Source organism: Heptranchias perlo, chromosome 8, assembly GCF_035084215.1.
Source record: "Heptranchias perlo isolate sHepPer1 chromosome 8, sHepPer1.hap1, whole genome shotgun sequence".
Classification (NCBI taxonomy): domain Eukaryota; kingdom Metazoa; phylum Chordata; class Chondrichthyes; order Hexanchiformes; family Hexanchidae; genus Heptranchias; species Heptranchias perlo.
In genome coordinates this window covers 79,373,734-79,396,575 of record NC_090332.1, presented here as the reverse complement: position 1 = coordinate 79,396,575, position 22,842 = coordinate 79,373,734, and the positions used below count along the sequence as shown (strand labels likewise).

The window sequence follows — 22,842 nt, the reverse complement described above, 5'->3', positions numbered from 1 at the left end:
ATTACAAAGCTATTAATAGATTAAGTGAATGGGCAAAACTGTGGCAAATGGATTTCAATGTAGGCAAGTGTGAAGTCATCCACTTTAGACCTAAAATGGATAGATCAGAGTACTTTCTAAATGGTGAAAAGCTCGAAAGAGTAGAGGTCTAAAGAGACTTAGGGATCCATGTACATAGATCATTATAATGTCTGGGATAGGTACAGAAAATGATCAAAAAGGCTAATGGAATGCTGGCCTTTATATCTAGAGAACTAGAATACAAGGGGATAGAAGTTATGCTACACCTGTACAAAGCGCTTGTTAGACCACACCTGGAGTACTGTGTTCAGTTCTGGGTATTGCACTTTCGGAAGAATATATTGGCCTTGGAGGGAGTGCAGTGTAGATTTAATAGAATGATACCTGGACTCCAAGGGTTAAATTACGAGGTGAGATTACACAAACTAAGGTTGTATTCCCTGGAATTTAGAAGGTTAACAGGTGATTTGATCGAAGTTTTCAAGATATTAAGGGGAACTGATAGGGTAGATAGAGAGAAACTACTTCTATTGGTTGCAGAGTCTAGGACTGGGAGACATAGCCTAAAAATTAGAGCCAGGACTTTCAGAAGTGAAGTTGAGAAACACTTCTACACAGAAAGGGTGGTAGAAGTTTGGAACTCTCTTCCGCAAACGGCAAATGATGCTAGCTCAATTGTTAATTTTAAATCTGAGATTGACAGATTTTTGTTAACCAAAGATATTAAGGGATATGCAGTTAGGTCACAGATCAGTCATGATCTCAATAAATGGCGGAACAGGCTCAAGGGGCTGAATGGCCTACTCCCGTTCCTATATATAGCTTTGAGAGATGGAAGAGAGGGGCAACATAGAGAGAGATGGGTGAGAGAGAGTAAAGGAAAAAGAAGAGGAGGAAGAGGGAGACTGGTTGCAGGCAAGAGGAGGGAGGGTCTCTAGCCTCTTGTGACCCACCCTTGGGTGGAGTGAGTGGGAGTAGATAGAGGTTAAGGATGAGGTGAATGATAGCGGAAAGGGGAAAAAGGATAGTGATTGAACAGATAGTTTAAAGGTTGAGGTAGTGACCGGAGTGAGGGGGTGGTAGGAAGAGGGCTGGGTAGTAGGATGATGAAGGAATAGGGTCCACAATGGGAGCAAGAGGTGGGAGAAGAGTGATTGATTGAACAAGGGATGGAATTTTCCCCACAACTCCACCCCAAATGCAGTCTACAGCTTTTGGTAACTCCTGCCCCTGCTACACCATTTCACACCTGAAAGGAAAGAAGAAAAAGACAGAAGATGGAGAAAGCGAGAACAAAACAAGCTAAGGGGAGAGAAGCTGAAGTGTAGAGAAAGAAAAAAAGAAAAAGTGACGTGAAGACAGGAGAGAATAAGCGATGACCATATTCTCCAACTTACCATGTGCAACGCCACGGGAGATCAACTAGTGTGCAAATAAATTTGTCACACTTGCACCTCTGAGTTTTTATATTCACTGAACTGTATTGAATCATAACTAAACAGGAATTGTATCAATGAACAGGTGGCAAGTAGGAAAGAAAACCATTTCTAAAAGTTCAAAAAAATTACAAATTAAAAATGGGCAGTTAACAATAAAATAAAAAGTTGTGAACCAATCAAAAATCCTTTCTGCTGCCACCTTGGCACCGTACTAAGCTCAGCACATACTCTTGGGAAAAAGATTTGCAACACAGATGTAAAAAAGTACAACTTTTACAAAAGTGAGATTAAACTCAACTATATACATTAACATTTTTGCGTCAGAAATGCCTGGAACAATGTTTTCCTTAGCAAGCCTGTGCCCATGTGAGATGCCTGAGCCTTGGGTTCATACAAGTTCCCAGAGCCATCACTGTTAGCTGAGGAGACCAACCATGACAGCAGCCTACAGCTCCCAGCATGCATCTGTTACTACAACTTTTAGAATTTGATTGACAAGAGTGGGCATTAATGAAGCATGCTGGAACTTGGTGTTTCTAAACCCTTGTAAACAATTTTACAACACCAAGTTATAGTCCAGCAATTTTATTTTAAATTCACAAGCTTTCGGAGGCTTCCTCCTTCCTCAGGTAAATGAGGAAGGAGGAAGCCTCCGAAAGCTTGTGAATTTAAAATAAAATTGCTGGACTATAACTTGGTGTTGTAAAATTGTTTACAATTGTCAACCCCAGTCCATCACCGGCATCTCCACATCATTTCTAAACCCTGCTCATCCAATGGAAAATTGCTGAAAATAGAAACTCCCACAGAAAAAATTTTGATAATGAAAGTAACTGGAATCTCTTTTTTTGCATAAAGGTAGTATGAACTTTAAACTTTTTCTGAGGTAATTTTGGAGAACAATTTACATTACTATATTCAAAGGGTTATTTACAGCATGTTACGTGTGAGAAATGAAACTTTAAAACCATGTCAAATTTCAAAGTGGAATCCTCACTTTGAAATTTGTCCTAACCGTTTATAGCAGTGTGTTCATGCGAACACGATTTGCCCGCTATACACAGTGGAAGATAAAACCATTTGAACAAAACTGCCCAAAGGCTCCACCTTCTGACCGCCTCTCATAGTTGTTAACAGTGCATAGAGCTAATTGAAGCTGCCTGAAACCTCCATCAGCTGTTCGCACTGTTAACTGTTAATTATGGGAGCCAGTTGTTAATAGTGCACACAGTTGATTGAACCTGCTTGAAGACTTGACTTTGCCTGAAATCAGCGGAGCTTTTACAATTGACGCCTATGGTGATGACAAATGGTTATCACCATTTGCTTGATATAGGCGACTGTCTGTGATAAGCACGGATCATGTACGTGGTGGGGACTGTATTCCAAACAGTTACAGCAGCTGCCATTTATTTGTACTGAGAACGTGAAAACAATTTTGTGCAACCAATGACTCGCTGTGAGCAAAGTTACAGGCAATCTGCATATATCTCTAGAAGATCTTTAATTTATGTTCACTACAAAGTTACACTACACAGGAATGAGCCTGCCTCATGCTCACAAGGACCATGTAAATCTAACTCTGGGAAAGGTCATACGTTGGAATCTTGTAGTACGGTGTTACAGCTCTTGACATCTTGAAAGGGTTTCCCAGTAGCTTTACTGACATTGCACTATACTGTACTGTGACGAACAAAGAAACCCTTTGAACTGATATTGGTTCAAATGTATAAAAATAACTTTTCTGGAATGGTAATATCAAGGCAACTGCATGTTTAACAATTAAGTACAATATTTAAATCATTCAATATAGATATGCATTTTGAATATATTTGTATAATTGTAATACAATTGATTATACAAATCAAAATTGCCAAATTGAATAAAGCAGATAATACTACAATAAACTAAATTTCTAACAGAAACATCTATTTGCAGAAACTATCTGCATGATGTTGATCATTCTGCTCATGTGTAAGCTTCAGACATGTTCAAATGGGGATTTGAACTCAAGTTTTTCATAATTTATAATGAAGGCTGATTAGGTTTTGGGCTTGTTAAAATCACTTTACAAGATTCTTGGAACAATTATCTGCATTTTTTTGGGGAGTGAAGAGAGAAATCAAGATATCAATCTGTAAAATTAATATGCTGACTTAACTTGAGCAGTACAAGATACATTACAAGAAAATGCATTGGCTTATCTAGAAGCAGTGTTTTGTTCAAAAAAGAAAGCTTTCTTTTATACAATTGAGCACTAAATTGCAGAGAGACAAGCTCATCACTTTTCAACTCTATTAGGCCATATTTTTAGATGCTTGTTAACATTTCCACCGTGAACTGAAGTGAGAACTCTTCTAATCAGTGTGACAATCAGGAAAAGCCTTGGTGTTTACTGATTGCACTAATCAAAACCAATTTTCAAATGCAGTTAATTGGCGAGCTTACAATGAAATGAAAGCATGTCATAAATCAGATTCAATTTTGGATTGCAAAAACCAAATATGCTATTCACATTGAGTGCTTGCAGACTGCACTTGACTCCCACAAGTTATCAGCACTCAGACAATTCATCAGCAGCATGTAGACTGAAATATCCTAGTCAAATCAAAGACTGCTGATGGAAACACCCACAACATATATTTTAGGGTGCTGGTGCTGGTAGGGGGGGGGGGAATAATATTCTGATTGACTGTACTGGCCTTCCACTATCTATAACCAATTCTGAGCACCACGAACCACTGGCACGATTTTCCACAGGCACTAAGTGGACTATGCAGGGGTGGGGACGACTGTAGAAGAATTACAATTTATTGCATTAACAATTCAAAATTAAATGTTTTGCAGCACCAAAATGGGAATTAACTGGTTGTAGAAGATTTCTGAAGCCAGGACTCAAAAAAAAAAATTGGAGTATATACTGGAAACTGGGACTGAAAAAAAGCACATCAATTCTCATAACTACACAACAGAAACAGATATACCACAGGAGACGGACTCATGCCAGTCAGAACTGTGCAGATGTGACTGACACATGTTCGAAAGAGTGAAGAGATGCATAGGGAAAACAATGGCAAGATTGTATGACCAGACATTTTAAAAAGCATCAAACTTTTAAAAGTAATCCCTCAATGGCAACAATATAAACAGCAGGATGCTGATTCATACTTGTGCTATTCAACATCCTGCAAGTACCTAAATCAGTAAAATCATTCCGGGCAGATGCAAAACATCCCCAGAGGTGGAAGAAAAGCATCTGAATGCCACTTTGCCTAACTCACAATGTACTGTAGTCGCATGTTATATGCTGGATTTATATACAGCACATGTGTAGGTTTGCAAGTGCAGCTTATAATGCGCTTGAAACTGGACAGGGTCTGCTGGTTTCAAAATTCCATATCACTTTCTTCAAATCAAAATCGACCCGCCTACTTTAAATTGAGACGTAGGGGTTTCATTACAAAGATCGCAAAAAACTCAAATTACTATCCTGTCATCTTTGAAATGATGACAGAGACGGAAACTGGGACCACAGTTTTATAGGTTCAATTTGAAATACAACGTCAATAGCCACCAGGAAATGCCATATTAAATAAACTTCACGAAGAGCATGCATTAACTGGATCCTGGGTTGCAGCAGTTTCAAATAACTATCTGCTGAGAAACATTCAATGAAAAGGTAATTTTGACACAACTTTGAGGAACACAGTATGAAGTCTAGAACCTAACAACATTTTCTGTATTAAAGACACTAAGCTGTTAAGTATATTAATGTAAGGCACCAATGAGTTCTATTAAGGAACAATTGAACTACCATCTCCATTAACCAAATAACTCGTTGAGTAGCATGCTTACTGTTTTGAGTTCTTATCATGTCAAAAGCAGCCTGATCACTGGACTCCGGATCCTCATATGAATGAAAACCAGGTCAAAAGCCAGTTTTTCAGCCATCGGTGGTGGTATTAGTAGTGGTGAGAATGTGGAACTCGCTACCACATGGAGTGGTTGAGACAAATAGCATAGATGCATTTAAGGCAAAACTAGATAAGTGCATGAGGGCAAAAGGAATAGAAGGATATGTTGATAGGGTGAGATGAAGTAAGGTGGAAGGAGGCTCGTATGGAGCATAACCACCAGCATAGGCTTGTTGGGGCAAATGGCCTGTTTCTGTGCTGTAAAATTCTATGTAATTCTATGTAGTATTTTGATGTGGGTCCCAACACAACCCAGCAGACAAAAGAACTAATAGTTAAAATAAAAACAGAAAATGCCAGAAATATATAGAAGATGCATCGGCATCTGAAAACAGAAAAGGCAGGTGAGCATTTTGGGTAGACATCCTTCAGATTTCCAACATTTCCAATTAGAGTTTAAACAAAGGTTTGGTTACAAAATAGAACTTGTGGTTAGAAATTAGCACGTAAAAAGAGAAAAAAAGGATTTAAAAAAAGCAGAGTACATAAAATCTTATTTTGTATTATATTACAGCTCTGGTGTGCCAGGCTGCATCCCACGTCTCAGAGTACTCACAGGATGCTGCTACAAGGGAACAAGGGCAGGAACGACAGCACCTGCACAGCAACAATGATAAGGCCTAACGGAGAGGCCGGGGGCTGGTTGAATAATTCAAGAGAGCTTCTGCCACCTCACGCTTACCAAAATACAAATAACTCTTTTTAAAAAAAAGTTATCTCTTTCTCTTTCTCTCTTTTCCCCTCTGGGTTTTCTCTTTCCCTTCCTTCCTCCTTCTGCTTCTAATTTTTACCCTTTTTATGTTGTTCTTTAGGCTGTCTACAATTACTTCTTCCTTGTATTTCTGTGTAGCAATTGAAAGTGGAGAAGGAACTTGGGTCGGGGGTGGTGGTGGTGGTGGTGGTTGTGAAGGAAGAATTCATTTTGGGCGGTAACTAATCCGCAGTCCATTTGCGCACACCCAATTTTGAAAATCAGACCCAATGTAAGACAGGCTGCCAATTTTCTACAGAATGTTTTGCATCACCGTCCAAGGCAAATTTCATCCCATGGTGTCAAAAATGCCGGAACAGCAAGCGACAGGGATAGAATGCTGCTTTGTCTGCCAAGAGGAGACAGCAGCATTTCTTTTAAATATGAGACAACCAAGTGAAAGTCTCCAGATCGCCTGGATGGCAAACAATCATACATGCACACTCGCCCTAGGGGCAAAAAAGCAGCAGGTTCAGGCACTGGGCATTCAGTACATGCCAGTGTGGAGGCATGGAAAACATCACAACCAAAGGGCCTGTTTTTGCATTACAGCTCCAGGAATGGAACAACTGGCAAGCTCAGGCCCTTGAAAAAGGAGAGGCCCATGTGAAGGATAGTTGAAGTATTGGAAGGTAGGATTGGCTGCGTTGTAAACCTCAAAAACTCCCCAAACTAGCCTTTCCATTTTGTCTGCCCTTTCCAGTGTCCAGTGTTAACTGTATTCTTTTTCTCCTTTAATGTTAGGTGCTCAGACATCTATCTACACACTACATAAATGCAAATTGCTGTTTTTTTTGGAAGTGAAGGTGATATTTGAGTCAATCAGTATATTTGCAACAATTCCTACCGCTCTTCCAGTGGACTACCTAGATGGAAAGAGCTCAACAGGCTTATGTACACAGACAACACAATTTGATTTTGGCAGGAAGTGCATTCTCAGTGCTCTAAAGGAGAACAGAAAATGCAAATCTCAATTACAACTTACATTTACATAACACCTTTAACATAGAAAAGCACCCAAAGGTGCTTCACAGAGATGTAAGAAGATAAAAAATGGATGCCAAGCCAAAGAAAGATATTAGGAGGTGTGACCAAAGCTTGGTGAAAGAGGTAGGATTTAAGGAGGATCATAAAAGGAGAGAAAGGTGGAGACACAGAGGGATTTAGGGAATTCCAGAGCTTGGGGCCAAGGCGGCTGAAGGCATGGCTGCAATGATGGGATGAAGGCCAGAACCAGAGGAACGGAGAGTTCTGGCGGGGTGGGTAGCACTGGAGGAGGTTGGGGAGATAAGGGCAAGGCCAAGAAGCTATTTGAACACGAGGGTGGGAAGGTGGGATTTGGTGCGGTAGGATACAGGCAGCAGAGTTTTGGATGAGCTGAAGTTTACAGACCGTGGAGGATGAGATGCCGGCCAGGAGAGCAATGGAATTGTCATATCTAGAAGTGACATCGGCAAGGATAAGAGTTTCAGCAGTCGATGGGCTGAGGTGGAAGACGGTGGTCATCTTGATAGAAAAGATACGGGGTTGGAACTCAGCTTATGATCACACAGGATGCGGAGGTTGCGAACAGTGTGGTTCAACCCAAGATAGTGGCCAGGGAGGGGGATGGAGTCAGTGGAAAAGATATGAAGTTTGTGGTGGGGGCCGAACACAATGGCTTTGTTCTTCTCCCTGCTTAACTGCAGTTAATTGCGGTTCATCCAAGATTTGGATGCGGTCTGAAGCACAGCGGCAGTGAAGGGGCCGAGAGAGTTGGCAGAGAGGTAGAGTTGGATGTCATTAATATACAAATGGAAGCTGACCCTATGCTTTCAGACGATGTTGCCTAGGGGTAGCATGTAGATGCGGAGTAGGAGATGGCCAAGGATAGGATCTTGGGGGATTCCATAGGTAATGATATCGGGGTGGGAAGATAAACCATTGCTCTGATGCCCTGCTACGATTTGACAGACAAGAGTGGAACAGAGAGAGGGCTGTCCCACTGAGCTGGATAACGGAGGAGATAGACTGGAGGAGGATGTTATGGTTGACTGCGTCAAAGGCTGCAGAGGGGTTGAGAAGAATGAGGAGGGATAGTGCACCATGGTCACGGTCACAGAGGATATAATTTGTGTCTTTGGTTAAGCTTGTTTCAGTGCTGTTGAAGGGGTGAAAACCTAGTTGGGGAGATTCAAACATCGAGTTGCGGGAAAGACGGGCATGGATTTGGGGGCCGCCAGCATGTTCAAGGACTTGGAAAGAAAGAAAGAGTGGGTGTTAGTTTGCAAGGACAGAGGGATCAAGTGTGGGCTTGTTGAGGGGGGGAACCATTTACAATGTCAGCTAGCATGGAGGTCAGGAAGGGAAGTTTAAAAGGGATTTTTCAGTTTTTTGCAACTAATTTTCAAAATGGCCACTGATTAAACATATCAATCAGGCCACAAGTTTAAAATAGCTACCTAGAGTATTCAACTATTCACACAAGTTTTATTTTTCATCTATAAAACAGTGAACTAAATCTGAAAATCTTAGGCCTTAGTTTATGAAACGTTTACTATTTAATCTGTAAATCACGAGTTCATTAAGTAACTTACTTGGCAATGGGACAGCAAGAGATGGTGGTGCTCTCATCAGAGGTGGCCGAGAATTTTTCCCTTGTTGATAACTAGGCGGAGGGGTGTAACTGTAAACACCACTTCCTCCTTGAGCGCGGTCTTTTGACATCACATGGCTAAAACAAAATTAAAGAGACAATATGTACACTTGTGCACAATACCTTCCTAACAGCACTGTGGGAGAACCGTCACCACACGGACTGCAGCGGTTCAAGAAGGCGGCTCACCACCACCTTCTCGAGGGCAATTAGGGATGGGCAATAAATGCTGGCCTCGCCAGCGACGCCCACATCCCGTGAACGAATAAAAAAAAAATACAAACCAGGTTATTTTTATTTTAAAACAAAAGTACTATTTAATGTTAAAATGTGGTTTGCTCCAGGTGATGGGAACTGAAGCCAATAGTTTTTTCACTGAACCATATCTTGTAGCTTTGCACAATGTGAAACATATCTCCCAAAACCAAACTTTAACATCAGAGCCCAAGTTCAACATCCAAAACACAACACCATTAACAGTTTTCAAAGAAATATTTCACAATGAAAGCCATAGCCAAATTTTTACTGATGTATGATAGACAATTTTTCAGTCTTGCCGTCCCCATGAGGGTACTTGCACATAGATTGTACATCACAGAATTTTTGAAGTTGCACTGGAGCATACAAGTTGCACTGATTTATGAATGCAAAAAATAAATGACATACCAATCAACTTCAGGAGCTGGTGTGCTGCTTCAGGCTGTACTAAAAGCTGTATCAATACATCACCTGGATGACAATAAGGAATGTGTGTGTTTTGGTCCCTTGTCCAATACTGACATGGACCAAACGTCGGGCTGATTTATGACCAATGCTGGAGAAGATTATGTGGGAATAAGCTCACCCCACCAAGTCTTGTACAAAATCAATTTTGCAAATGGTCCCGACTCACATTTAAATCTCTGTCTGACCTCATGTTAGAGGAATGCTTCAGAGAACCAAATCTCAAGATCCCCATGCACCAGTACAAAATCCAAAATTAAACTCAAACATACTGAAGGCATTTTTTGCCTCCAACAATGAAGTTGATCACATCAAGCCCTTGAATGGAGTCTGGAACAGGCTTCACTGCGGGAAAAGCTGTGTGATGATGGAAAGCAAAAAGCATATGTCACAGGTTTCTGTTGGTAAGTACCACCGTTGCCAGTTAATACAAATTATGAAACCAGGATTAGCACTGGCCAGCGGCTGCAGTAATAGGATCTGATTTATCGATGGTGATTGGAGTAATAGGCGGTGATCTGAGTAGGCTGCAGATCACTTGACCCTCCAAGGAATAAATTTTCTTAAAGGGGCAGTGTCCTTGTGGAATAACACCAATTCTTAACTGTATGTGAAGGCTTAACAAATGAGGGGGGGGGGGGGGGGAAAGAGGTTGGGTGGGAGAAAAGGGGAGTCATTAATACATACTGAGCCGGAATTAAGACAAGTGATTTCAGTTTATACCTGCTCTTAGTCTCTATCTTGAGTAAATTAGAAGGTAAACTCGAAGCTGGAGAGATAGTCTTGCAGGTGCTGAAATGATCTTGCTAATCATAACCTATTTCACTGAACATTTACATTTGATGGCTTGGAATGTCACTTACCCCAGTGTTCTAAATGCTGACTGGTCCAAGTGTACCTGGTGTCGATTTGGGTTAAAGCCAAGTCTAGGCCTCCAAGGCTGCTTTGAGTTAGACTGCTCCCAGTCACCTGGTTTCAATGTTTTAGGAGGCTTTCTGAAAGAGACAGGCAAAACCAAACAATTCAATGATAATTTACATTAACAGAGAAAGTGGTTCTTAAATAAAAGGATGTAAAATCTTAAGCATACATCCTATAGATGTATCCTACATACTTACCACCACCACCACTCCCTCCCCTCTTCATTTTCCTTTTATGAACTTGGCAGTTAATGCTGGAATATTGCTACAAAGGCTGGAGTATCTTTCCCAACCCAGCCTGGGCAGTACTGCCTGGTTATTTGATAGTGGGAGCTGGGGCAATCACAGGTGTCCCTCACTGACCCAATATCGAAACAAGTATGCTTCTAGCCGGCATCAATGGACAATGATCAAGAGCAAGAAGCCTATTTTCTCCTACCTAGCCAAGGCACCAGGAGATCCACTTCCACCCTAACTCAAATTGGCTATCTTCATATAGACCAGAGAAAGAACCCTTTGTTGTCTGAATGGTTATGTGGTTTCTCACAAGCAAATGTGTGCTGACATGTTAACAGTTTTCTAAATCCTTTTTCAGAAGATCTGGGAAGAATCTTGCCACCAAAAATTATTTCTTTTCATGATTCAAAGTTGCTACCTTAAATGTTAACTTTCTCAAATCCCAGGAAGAATTAATTGCTTTGAGAAATGCTACTTACACTGCTCCAGCTAAGAAACAAGCTTTGAATATGTATTGGTCTTCAAACTGAGGATCCTTGAATAGTATACTGCAAGGATAGAGGGGAAAATTTGCATTAAGCAGATTCCTTTTATTATGCACATCAACGAAACAGACTAAATCTGTGACCGGAAACCTTAGTAAGTACAGCTAATAAATTTTCACTCACCTGCATGCATTATTCTGAACAATGTCTTGCAATGCTGGTATAGGAGAAACTACAGTCCTAAAAATAAATACATAAAGAAATTCATGCAGCTAAATATCAAAGATATGCCTTCCTTAGCTGGTTTGTCTTTTTAAGATGTGGAGATGCTGGTGATGGACTGGGGTTGACAATTGTAAACAATTTTACAACACCAAGTTATAGTCCAGCAATTTTATTTGAAATTCACAAGCTTTCGGAGGCTTCCTCCTTCCTCAGGTGAACGTTGTGGAAATGAAATCCTCGAACCCTTCGCATTTATAAATCACAGAACAATATTTGATGATTACAAAGTCTTTTCAACTGCGCGTTGCCAAGGCAATCAGTGTGCAGACAGACAGGTGTTACCTACAAGGTCTCCGAATATACAAACCACCAAAAACGCTACACGTTACCCCACCAGCAAACAAATGTTATCTGTTTTTAATATAACGGGTCATTTGCTGTCTTTTCTATGTTTCTGCCTCTCTATCTCTGTGGGTTTTTTTTGGTGGTTTGTATATTCGGAGACCTTGTAGGTAACACCTGTCTGTCTGCACACTGATTGCCTTGGCAACGGGCAGTTGAAAAGACTGTTTGTAATCACCAAGTATTGTTCTGTGATTTATAAATGCGAAGGGTTCGAGGATTTCATTTCCACAACATTCACCTGAGGAAGGAGGAAGCCTCCGAAAGCTTGTGAATTTCAAATAAAATTGCTGGACTATAACTTGGTGTTGTAAAATTGTTTACAATTGTCTTTTTAAAATATACTTCTTCCCCCTGCATTCACACTCAGTCAAAATTAGAGCACCTGAGTCAGTGACCTTTTCAATTCACCAGCAGAATGTGTGTGGACATAGAAAATTAGATACAAATTATAATTCTTTCTCCTTACCATTCCACCCCACCACCCTAAAGAAATAGCGTTTCCTTCCAAGTAGGGATCCAGGCGAGTGTACAGCCAAGAACAGATTCAAGTCTGTTCAAGCAACTGGCAATTCTGGGTCTCAATATTCTAATCCAGAATCAAGCACTTAAGCATTTTCATTTTTTGAATCAAATTCATCTTTCAACAACTCCCTCTGCCTAATAGTAAATTAGCATTTTACTTTGAGTCTATGAAATGAGTCTTAACTTTATTAACTGAACTTTAAAAAAATTTGAAAAGGCACAAACTTTTCTTTTCCACCAGCCAAAATTCACAATTACAATCAAATTACACGTCACAATAATTTCCATATTATACAGTTAGACCTTGCAGATACACTTTATATTACAAAGGTCACTGACTCAGGTGCTCTAATTTTGACTGAGTGTGAATGCAGGGGGAAGAAGTATATTTTAAAAAGACAATTGTAAAAAAAAACTATGAACACCAACAAAAATTCTGGTAGAAAACAGGTTCACCACTGAACAATAAAAACTTACTTTCCCGGTTCTATGACACCATTCTCTAATGTTAGAAGACCTTTTATACCATGGCAGAGTTCAGGAGGCATCTCTATACCCTAGAATGACAAGTTTCATTTAGTATGGATACTTATTTTGAAAAGCAGTGAGCAGCAGTACAAGTACACTACTGCACACCTACCTGAGCATCACCATTTTGCAACTCGACAATGAAGTCAAACAGCTTGTGGTGTTTTCCAACAAACAGCACATCGCTTCCAAGACTATTTCGTCGAACTGCAATTAAGATATTCAAAAGTTTAGTTTTACTCAAATAAAATTTTTTCCAGCATCTTTTGTTCAGGATTCAATCATGCTATGTTACATTTACTTACTGAATATAGTAACTGGAGAAGAGATTCTAAAATTAAGAGGCTTAAAACCAATACCAAACTATTTTCATAATCACTAAGGCAATTTTAAAAAAAAGATACTGTTCCAACTCACGTGAAGTATCATTCATTAAATCAAGCATGGATACAGTGGTTATAGTGAATCAATAACACCCATCCATTCTTATTGGCTTTTTAAGGTTTGGTAATGCATGCAAGACAAGCACAGTAAATACTGAAAACCTTAATGATTGCCCAGTCAACCTGTGCAGTATCATAATGCTTACTTTCATCAGGATTGAGATCAGGGTAAACCTCTTCCAGAGCTGCTCTCAGCCGTCGCTCATCAACAAACGGCAGAAGTGCAACACCTAAAGTCAAATAAGCAATCAATTAGCGGTAGAAATAAAGAGGCCACAGACACTGATTGGGCTTGCATAAGCAGTTGAATTACTTGTTAATCATCCTATTTTCTAAACAAAGTGGCAATACAAGCTGGATACAAAATGTCTACAGGACAAATTTCTGCAAAAGGCTTTTCTTTAAAAACATGAGTGTTAATCCTATTTCAAATTAACCATTCAGGCATATAAATTCTGAATCAGTCAGGTGGTGATTTTGCACCATTTTATATGTCCAGGGAGAAGGAGTCAGGGTCCCATTGGGCTTTACCCAGCCTCCCCAACATTAATCCCAAGCTTGTAAGTGAATCCCAAGTGAACCTCTTGTTTTTTTTTGCAGGTTAATTTGATCAAGTGACCATGGCACAAAAGTCTTTTAGCACTTGGGCAGTTTAAATATGTCTTCAGCACAGCCCAACAAAGTCATCTTCAGCTCAACATTAGTTTTGATCATGCTGCATCTTTCTTGGGACCAATGCTAGCCTAAGCGAGATTCCCTATCTGATCTTGATGAATGCTCCTTCAACAGAACCAAGATAAAGATCTTTCATACCTGGAGGATTAGTTAAATTCCCTGTAGCCAGGATAGCCATCAACAAATAGGACAGATGGTCAAGCCCTTTTGTTGTGGTTCAAACAGACATTACGGTTGTTAATATTGTACAACACTGGAAGGTAGCATAAGACACACAGATACTGTGTCTTGGAGCTAGTGGCAAGAAGTCTTATCAGACAAAATTTAACTGATAGACAGGCTCATCAAGATGAGGATGAGCTGACTATAAACCAGAAAAATCCAACTGTGGTGTGCTACTCACTGGGGGGGGGGGGGGGCGTTGACAGCTATTGGTATGGCTGCAAGAAATAACTTATGTGGGGTCGATGGGGAAATGGAAATCCACAACTGATACTTCTGACTTCTTTGAGAAGCCCTGTAAAGGATGCCCATTACATGTAGACTGTTGGATCATTATAAAACTTTCTTCACAGTAGTGGAGAACACCTCAAGCGCCAGAGGCTGCAGAATAAAGAAGAAATCATAAATAACTGAAATGCTATGGCGATAGTGATGCATTTAAGCAGACTGAAAAGTTAAAATCTTTTAACATCCAAAGCTGCTCATATTCGACTTGACGGTGTATGATGGGTGGTAGGATGAGTTTCCAAATCAGAATTTGCCGCTCCACAATATAAAACGCTCCTGAAGGCTTGGCTGCAGGAAGGTGATAGTGTTGTTCCTCCCAATAGTCACTGAGGGAAAGGGGAAGTTGGACAAAAAGTGGAATAGGTTCGACGGGCTGAATGGCCTAATCCTGTTCCTAAAGCAAAATCTGGAGGTTATAGAAATAAACAGGAAAATGAGGCTGCTGTACTGCTGACCTATACTACAGTTGCAATTTCTTATCAAACATACACTTTGCTGTACAGAAAACAGAGATAAGGAGTTAAGGGTAGGTACTCAGACTGGCAAAAGGTGGGAAGTGGTGTTTCACAGGGATTGATGCTGGGACAAATGTTATTCATAATTTACATTAACGATTTGGATTTGGGAATGTACAATTTCAAAATTTGCGAACGACACCAAATGGCGGGAGTATAGTTAATACAAAAGGAGGAATGTGTCAAAATGCAAGAGGACATTAATAAACTTGCAGAATGGGTATCTAATTAGCAAATGAATTTCAATATTGGATAAGTGTGAGGTGGTGCATTTTGGTAGGAAGAATAAGGAGGCCACATACTGCTTGAATAAGAGTCTGAATGGGGTAGAGGAGCAAAGGGATCTAGGCATAGATACACAAATGACTAAAAGCAGCGGCGCAGGTTAATAAAGCCATAAAAAAGGCAAATCAAGCACTTCTAGAAGGATAGAAATAAAAAGCACAAAAGTTATGTTAAACTTGTACAGAGCCTTGGTTAGACCACACTTGGAGTACTGTGCTCAGTTCTGGTCTCCATACTATAGAAAGGATAGAGAGGCATTGGAGGGGGTGCAAAAAAGATTCACAAGGATGATACCAGAACTGAGAGGATATATTTATCAGGAAAGGCTGAACGGGCTGGGGCTCTTTTCTCTAGAAAAGAGAAAGCTGAGGGGTGACATGATAGAGATCTTTAAGATAATGAAAGGGTTTGACAGGGTAGACATAGAGAAAATGTTTCCACCTGTGGGGGAGTCCCAGACTAGAGATCATAAATATAAAATAGTCGTTAATAAATTAAATAGGGGATTCAGGAAAAACTTCTTTACCCAACGATTGGTAAGAATGTGGAACGTGCTACCACAAGGAGTAGTTAAGGCAAATAGCTTGGATTTAGGGGAAGATAGATAAGCACATGAGAGAGAAAGGAATAAAAGGGAATGCTGATAGGGTTAGATGAATAGGGAGGGAGGAGATTCGTGTGCAGCATAAATGCTGGCATAGACCAGATGGGCTGAAAAGCCTGTTTCTGTGCTGTAGTTTCAATGTAACTCGATGTACATAACCTTGACTGCAGTTTGTTCTGAACCAGTCCAAGACCCTATTACCCAGTGCTGTATGTGGGTCTTCACATGTCAAACACTGAAGTTCTCAATTGGATCTGATATCACCAGTCCACTCGGGCTCACTTCCAATTTGTAGGAGTCAAAGTATTGTGAACATGTCCAGTTTAGAAACCACAAATTCCTCTTAAATGACCAGTCGGAAGCTCAAATGAACAGTAACATAACATAACATGATGAGCTGGCTGGATGTAAAACTGTCCCTAATTATCAATAAGAGTATGACCTCATGAGTATCAGACTAGTGATACAATGTAATGAGCACCAACAGGCATTGGTGAGGCAGGAAGAGGACAGCAAATAAAGAGAATTGGTTTACTTTTTAGACCTCTGTTTTGACAGCCAAACATTTAGGCACAGATCCTGGTCAGGAAGTTGTGAGCAAAATCCTAACTGCTTGTAAGGTCACATTTAAGTTTTGTTATTGAAATTCCTAAAGTGTAGCAATAACTAAATTAAACTTACTTGGCATGTCCTAGTTTTTATGATGAAATCTGTGCAACTGAGTAGGACAAGCATGTCAAGTATCCTTTGGCATGAGATTAGAGCAGCATCGAAACACACAGCCATGTCAGAAAAAGTTTAAAAAGAACAAAAACTGAGAGCGGGCTATCATTATCCCCTCAGACAGAGAGACAAGTTTGTCCATTAACTATCATAACAGCAGCTCATTCCAACCAACCACTCTACAAGAAATAACAGTGCCGTCCAAATTGGCTGTGGTTTACAATAGGAAAGGAAGTAACTACAGAAGACTGGATTTTGAGAAACCATTTGAATTTTTCAAGCTTGTTGTTGTGCACATTTCTTTCGATTCGTATAAAATGAATGCTTTTAATACAAAATTCCACCAAGTCTGAAATATTAAAAATTCTAGCTCTGAATTTTGCACCTAGGAATTCAATATTTATTTCTGAACTAGTGGCTGAATATCTAGATTAAGAGAATAGAAAACTATTTGAAAATCTAATTATAAAATAACACTGCCAAGTAAGAAATAACAGAAAAATAATTAATCCATTTCATTCTTATTCATCTGTCAATAACGACAGCCAAAATTACCCTCTCATTGTTGATCCTTGTTCAGCTCCTGAATCATAATACAGTTAAATTACTTCCAGTAGAAGACAGCCTCTCTCAAACCTACTTCTGCTTTTAATTTAAATACTGGGTCGTGAATATTTTACTGCTTTTCCCATATAAACTTCTGCAAAACGCAGCTGTCTTCAATCCACATTTAAAACTATAATATTCAGAGAAGTACATTAGGATGAGAGAATATGCATTGAAATCTACAACCCTACCTTGCCAAGCATATTTCTTTCCATTTAAATCAAGAGCAAAATCATCAGGATAGAAGTCAATGATTGAAGAGTCCTGTTTAAAAAAAACACATCTTTCATCTGCAGCCTGTCCAAACTCAATTTAATACAAATACATTACCCAAATAAATTTTTTCTCAAAGAAAGTAAGTCTCAATCTGGATCAGTATTACATGTAGCTCCTTAGTACCAAATTCAGAGTATATACACGTTAAATTTTTGAGCAGAATCATACAATATATTCTTGTCAATTCAGCTCATTTGTCAAGCAATTAACAAGAATATGCATTTAAAATGACTATTTATACTGAACTGTGTTCTCATTAAGGAGCATTAGCATTTGCTCCAGAAGATCTATCATTTTCCTATGAAAATCAAATGACCGAGAATTGCAAATTACAGCTAAAACTGTGTTTCACATTTAACAAGGTCTCAGCAGTTCAATCTAACATTAACTAGGATGGGAAAAATCTTTAGACGTTCTAGATACATAACAGATTATAGTTGCAGAAGTTAGCTTGAGACTTTTTGAACAAGACTCAATATCAATTGTCCCACAGTTAGCTAGGTTTAAGACTAGAGATGGCTTGAATAAAGAAGCATAGCTGGTAAACAAAAATGATGCACAGGTTTTATTCAGTGCATGGTTCGGGTTTTCTTACGGCTGGGTTCTTTACTACATATTTTAAATCTTACTTTGAGTAAGTTGAAATCAACAGCATTTTATTTTTAGTTAACTGCAAGTTTATCAAAACCAGGTTTTGTAATCCATCTTACAGCAGAGGTACATTAAATCTCTTGTACTATCTAAACCTCTTGCTTTACAATACACTGCAGACTGTTATCCAATAGCTACTTGGCATGATCACCTCCACAATTGATTGTGTGCATTGTATGCTTAACCTTAATGCAGAAGATAGAGAATGAAAATCTTAATTTGGATGGAAAGGGTTAAGTGATGAAAATGGGTATGTTATAAAGTGGTTGCTATAAGACAAACAAGTACCATATTCTGCATCACCAATTAATCAATTTTTAAATCCAATTGAAAATTTAAAATATCAATTTCCATCAACATCCACTATATGTATTTGCGTTAATTTACATAGATAGGTCATGTGGAATATCCATTTTGAATAACAGCCATGCAAATACATGACATGTTTCATAAAAAACCCACCAGATCCTCCATCAGTTTGCGCCAAGTCTTAGGGAGGAAGTTACCACTTGCTGCAGGAAACACTCCCATCAACTGTTCTAGTGGTTTGAACTGCAAACAAAAGGGTCAAATAGGTTTATATGTAAATATTCAGAACAACAAATTTTGCAGCTAAATGACAATTCATTCTAATGAAAATGCTCTGCTTAACTAAGAAATTAATTCTTTTGCAAAGGGAAGAGCAAGAGGGCTGGGCAAGAGAAAGGGAAAGGGAAAGGAGGAGAAAGGAAGCAAAGGGAGAAGGGGAACAAAGGCTGGAAATCTGGCTTAATGAGGGGGTGAGGGGCCGGGGGGAGGTTAAGAAAAAAACTGAAAGAATTGGGATTACGAAGATTGTTCGCTGCGGACTGTCTGTCTACCGAAACCAGACATCCAAAGAGACAAGCCTACGTGGCTGATTGTTTGCTGAATAGGCAACGCAGCGCTATGTGTAAACAAACGAGCCGTTAGAAAATTTGCATTGCCAGAGGAACAATCCAGTTGACTTTCAATTTAGTTAAACGTTATCTGTCTTACAGTCTTCATTATGTTGAGGGATCAGATTAACAAGGACAATACCACAGCATGATGTGGAGATGCCGGTGATGGACTGGGGTTGACAAATGTAAGCAATCTTACAACACCAAGTTATAGTCCAACAATTTTATTTGAAAATCACAAGCTTTCGGAGGCTTCCTCCTTCGTCAGGTGAATGTCAGGAAATCCTTGAACCTTTCGCATTTATATTCAGAGAACAATACCTGATGATTACAGATAATCATTCCAACTGCCCGTTGTCAAGGCAATCAAAGTGTTCAGACAGAGAGGTGTTACCTACAGGACCACTGAATATACAAACGGCCAGAACACAAAACAGAGAGAGGGAGAAACATCCGAAAAGAAGAGAAAGACTGAAAATGACCCGTTGAATTAAAAACAGATAACTTTTATTCGCTGGTGGGGTTACGTGTAGCGTGACATGAACCCAAGATCCCGGTTGAGGCCGTCCTCATGGGTGCGGAACTTGGCTATCAATTTCTGCTCGACGATTTTGCGTTGTCGTGTGTCGCGAAGGCTGCCTTGGAGTACGCTTACCCGAAGATCGGTGGCTGAATGTCCTTGACTGCTGAAGCGTTCCCCGACTGGGAGGGAACCCTCCTGTCTGGCGATTGTTGCGCGGTGTCCGTTCATCCGTTGTCGCAGTGTCTGCGTGGTCTCGCCAATGTACCATGCTCCGGGGCATCCTTTCCTGCAACGTATGAGGTAGACAGCTTTGGCCAAGTCACAGGAGTATGAACCATGCACCTGGTGGGTGGTGTCCTCTCGTGTGATGGTGGTATCTGTGTCGATGATCTGGCATGTCTTGCAGAGGTTGCCGTGGCAGGGTTGTGTGGTGTCGTGGACGCTGTTCTCCTGAAAGCTGGGTAATTTGCTGCGAACGATGGTCTGTTTGAGGTTGGGTGGCTGTTTAAAGGCGAGTAGTGGAGGTGTGGGGATGGCCTTAGCGAGGTGTTCGTCGTCATCGATGACATGTTGAAGGCTGTGGAGAACATGGCGTAGTTTCTCCGCTCCGGGGAAGTACTGGACGACGAAGGGTACTCTGTTGGTTGCGTCCCGTGTTAGTCTCCTGAGGAGGTCTATGCGATTTTTCGCTGTGGCCCGTCGGAACTGTCGATCGACGAGTCGAGCATCACATCCCGTTCTTACGAGGGCGTCTTTCAGCGTCTGTAGGTGTCCATCGCATTCCTCCTCGTCTGAGCAGATCCTGTGTATTCGCAGGGCCTGTCCATAGGGGATGGCCTTTTTGACGTGGTTAGGGTGGAAGCTGGAAAAGTGGAGCATCGTGAGGTTGTCCGTGGGCTTGCGGTAGAGTGAGGTGCTGAGGTGCCCGTCTTTGATGGAGATTCGTGTGTCCAAGAAAGAAACCGATTCTGAGGAGTAGTCCATGGTGAGCTTGATGGTGGGATGGAACTCGTTGATGTTATCGTGTAGTCTCTTTAGTGATTCTTCGCCGTGGGTCCATAGAAAGAAAATGTCGTCGATGTATCTGGTGTATAGCGTTGGTTGGAGGTCCTGTGCAGTGAAGAAGTCTTGCTCGAACATATGCATGAAAATGTTGGCGTATTGGGGTGCGAATTTGGTCCCCATGGCTGTTCCGTGTGTTTGGGTAAAGAACTGGTTATCGAAGGTGAAGACATTGTGATCCAGGATGAAGCAGATGAGTTGTAGGATGGCGTCTGGAGATTGGCTGTTGTTGGTGTTGAGTATTGACCACAGCACTTCTTCCTTGCATCAGGGTGCTCAAGGCCAATTCAGCCTACTGAGGGTTCCAGATGTGAAGGAGGCACTGGGGGCTGGGATGGGAGGAGGCCCAGGCACTGCCGCAGGCACAGAGAGTTAATTTTATAAAAGAGTGCTAAGTCAGTGCAAGAAATGCATACTTGTAGGATCCTAAGCAATTTCACAGGTGCCACCTGGAAGGGGGACTATGACTGGAAGCAAAAGGAAAGGGAGATAACAAGGAAAGACAACAGCCAGAGGTGAAAGGAAAATGCAATCTAATTTTGTAAGGGGGGGGGGGGGGGGGGGGGAGGGGGAGGTGGGGAAAGAGACAGAGAGACAGGAAGGTTCAAGACTCTACAAAAGCAGATAAATTAATAACATTTAAATTGACAGTGCAAAAAAACTAAGGAAAAAGATTAAACTTACATGAAGGGAAAGCAAGATGGCTGACAGGCTCTGAAATTTTTCAGAAAGGGAGACTCTAAAGATGTACAGACTAGGGACAAAGTTACTCAGTGGTGAGATTGTGCAATTATAGCATGACAAAGTTATACAGGGGAAATCCATTGGCCCAGAATTTCCTGGAGTGCCCCATGAGTTAAACATTTTCCATCACACTTCAGCTCGTAATGTTTTTACGCTGCAAGAGCGAGCTGATAATGAGCCATCTGGGACCTTGGTGAACGATGGGACCAACAGTCTATCACCTTAACCAATGTGATTTAAGGATTGAGGAACAACTGAGAAGGAAATAGGGTGAATTAGAGTCAAATCAGGAACAGAAAGAGAAATAAAGAGAGGGATAAGAAAGATTGGATGGAGAAAGAGTCAGAAAGGAAAAGTAATAAAAAAAAATTTAAAATCTCTAACAATTTACTACTTGTAGGAATGAGACTTATTTCAATTGTTCCCTTTCTGGATTGGAGAGGTTGAGTGGTATTGCAGGAACATAAATCTAGTCATTAAAAAGGTACTTATGCTGTTAAATTCCAGCCCCAACTTTCTGTGGCGAGTTTAATTGGCAATTGATGTGCAAATGCAGCAATTTCTTGAAACTCATGGGGTCACGGGGAGGTTGAGGGCGAGCTGCCACTTTTGTGAGGCGAATGGTGGAGTAACTTGTGGTGATTCACAATTCATGGAGTATCGCTTCCTTGCCACAAGTTGCTGGATGATTTACAATTAATAACAGCAGGTGCATTAACTCGCCATTATTTTGGCAGCAAATTCTGACCCATTACAAATGTGGGTATAGGAACTTATAATGGGAAAAATTAACATGACAACAGGAAGTCAAGTGGTGCAGACAGGAAGTGTGTACAGATCTAAAATATAGTTACAAATGTATAATATACATCTATGTACGTGCGCACACATGAGCTCCCGTCTGATAAGTGCATTCCTGTTAAATTAATATCTTAATTCACTATTTAACCTGGGAAATGAACATATGCATCTCTGTACATCAACACAATAGCCTACAAGTGCTGAACATAAAATACTGGAGACACCACAAGCACTTGAAATCCCCATTCCAGTTTACATCATGTGACTTAAAACTGCCCTGAATTTTACATACCAAAACTAAAAATTCCTTCAAATCACAGATGGGAACCAATAGGTTACTCATGGTGATTATAGAGTTCACTAACTCCTTCTCAAGGCTATAAGCTTTTCAAGGAAGCATTTTACCATTGCAGGTTCTCGAAAATACATTATGCACTTATTCCTCAGGGCTGAATACACTCTGCAAAATCTTACCGGTTTTGTTCCCTTTTCAAATGTTGAAGGCATATCTTTAATGTCTGTGAAGTCTGAAGCAAATGGTGCATAGTGGAATGGGTAGAACCACTTCCAGGAAGCACACCCCTGTGAATAGAATTTAGCTTTAAAATATATTTTTTAAAAATCAATCGTTTAATAGAC

At 40.4% G+C, this 22,842-nt stretch overlaps 1 protein-coding gene across 3 annotated transcripts in view; it reads right to left on the bottom strand.

Moving 5' to 3' along the window:
• Nucleotides 1–22,842, bottom strand: part of xrn2 (5'-3' exoribonuclease 2) — a 100,205-nt gene that overhangs the window by 21,678 nt on the left and 55,685 nt on the right. For all 3 annotated transcript variants that reach the window (XM_067989410.1, XM_067989408.1, XM_067989409.1), the window contains 10 exons: nt 22,678–22,785; nt 18,616–18,705; nt 17,418–17,490; nt 13,455–13,538; nt 12,978–13,072; nt 12,815–12,894; nt 11,369–11,425; nt 11,180–11,248; nt 10,407–10,538; nt 8,762–8,898 (listed from right to left, as the gene is read on the bottom strand). In XM_067989410.1, coding sequence (XP_067845511.1) covers nt 8,762–8,898; nt 10,407–10,538; nt 11,180–11,248; nt 11,369–11,425; nt 12,815–12,894; nt 12,978–13,072; nt 13,455–13,538; nt 17,418–17,490; nt 18,616–18,705; nt 22,678–22,785 — 925 coding nt within the window. The remainder of the gene's footprint in view (nt 1–8,761; nt 8,899–10,406; nt 10,539–11,179; nt 11,249–11,368; nt 11,426–12,814; nt 12,895–12,977; nt 13,073–13,454; nt 13,539–17,417; nt 17,491–18,615; nt 18,706–22,677; nt 22,786–22,842) is intronic.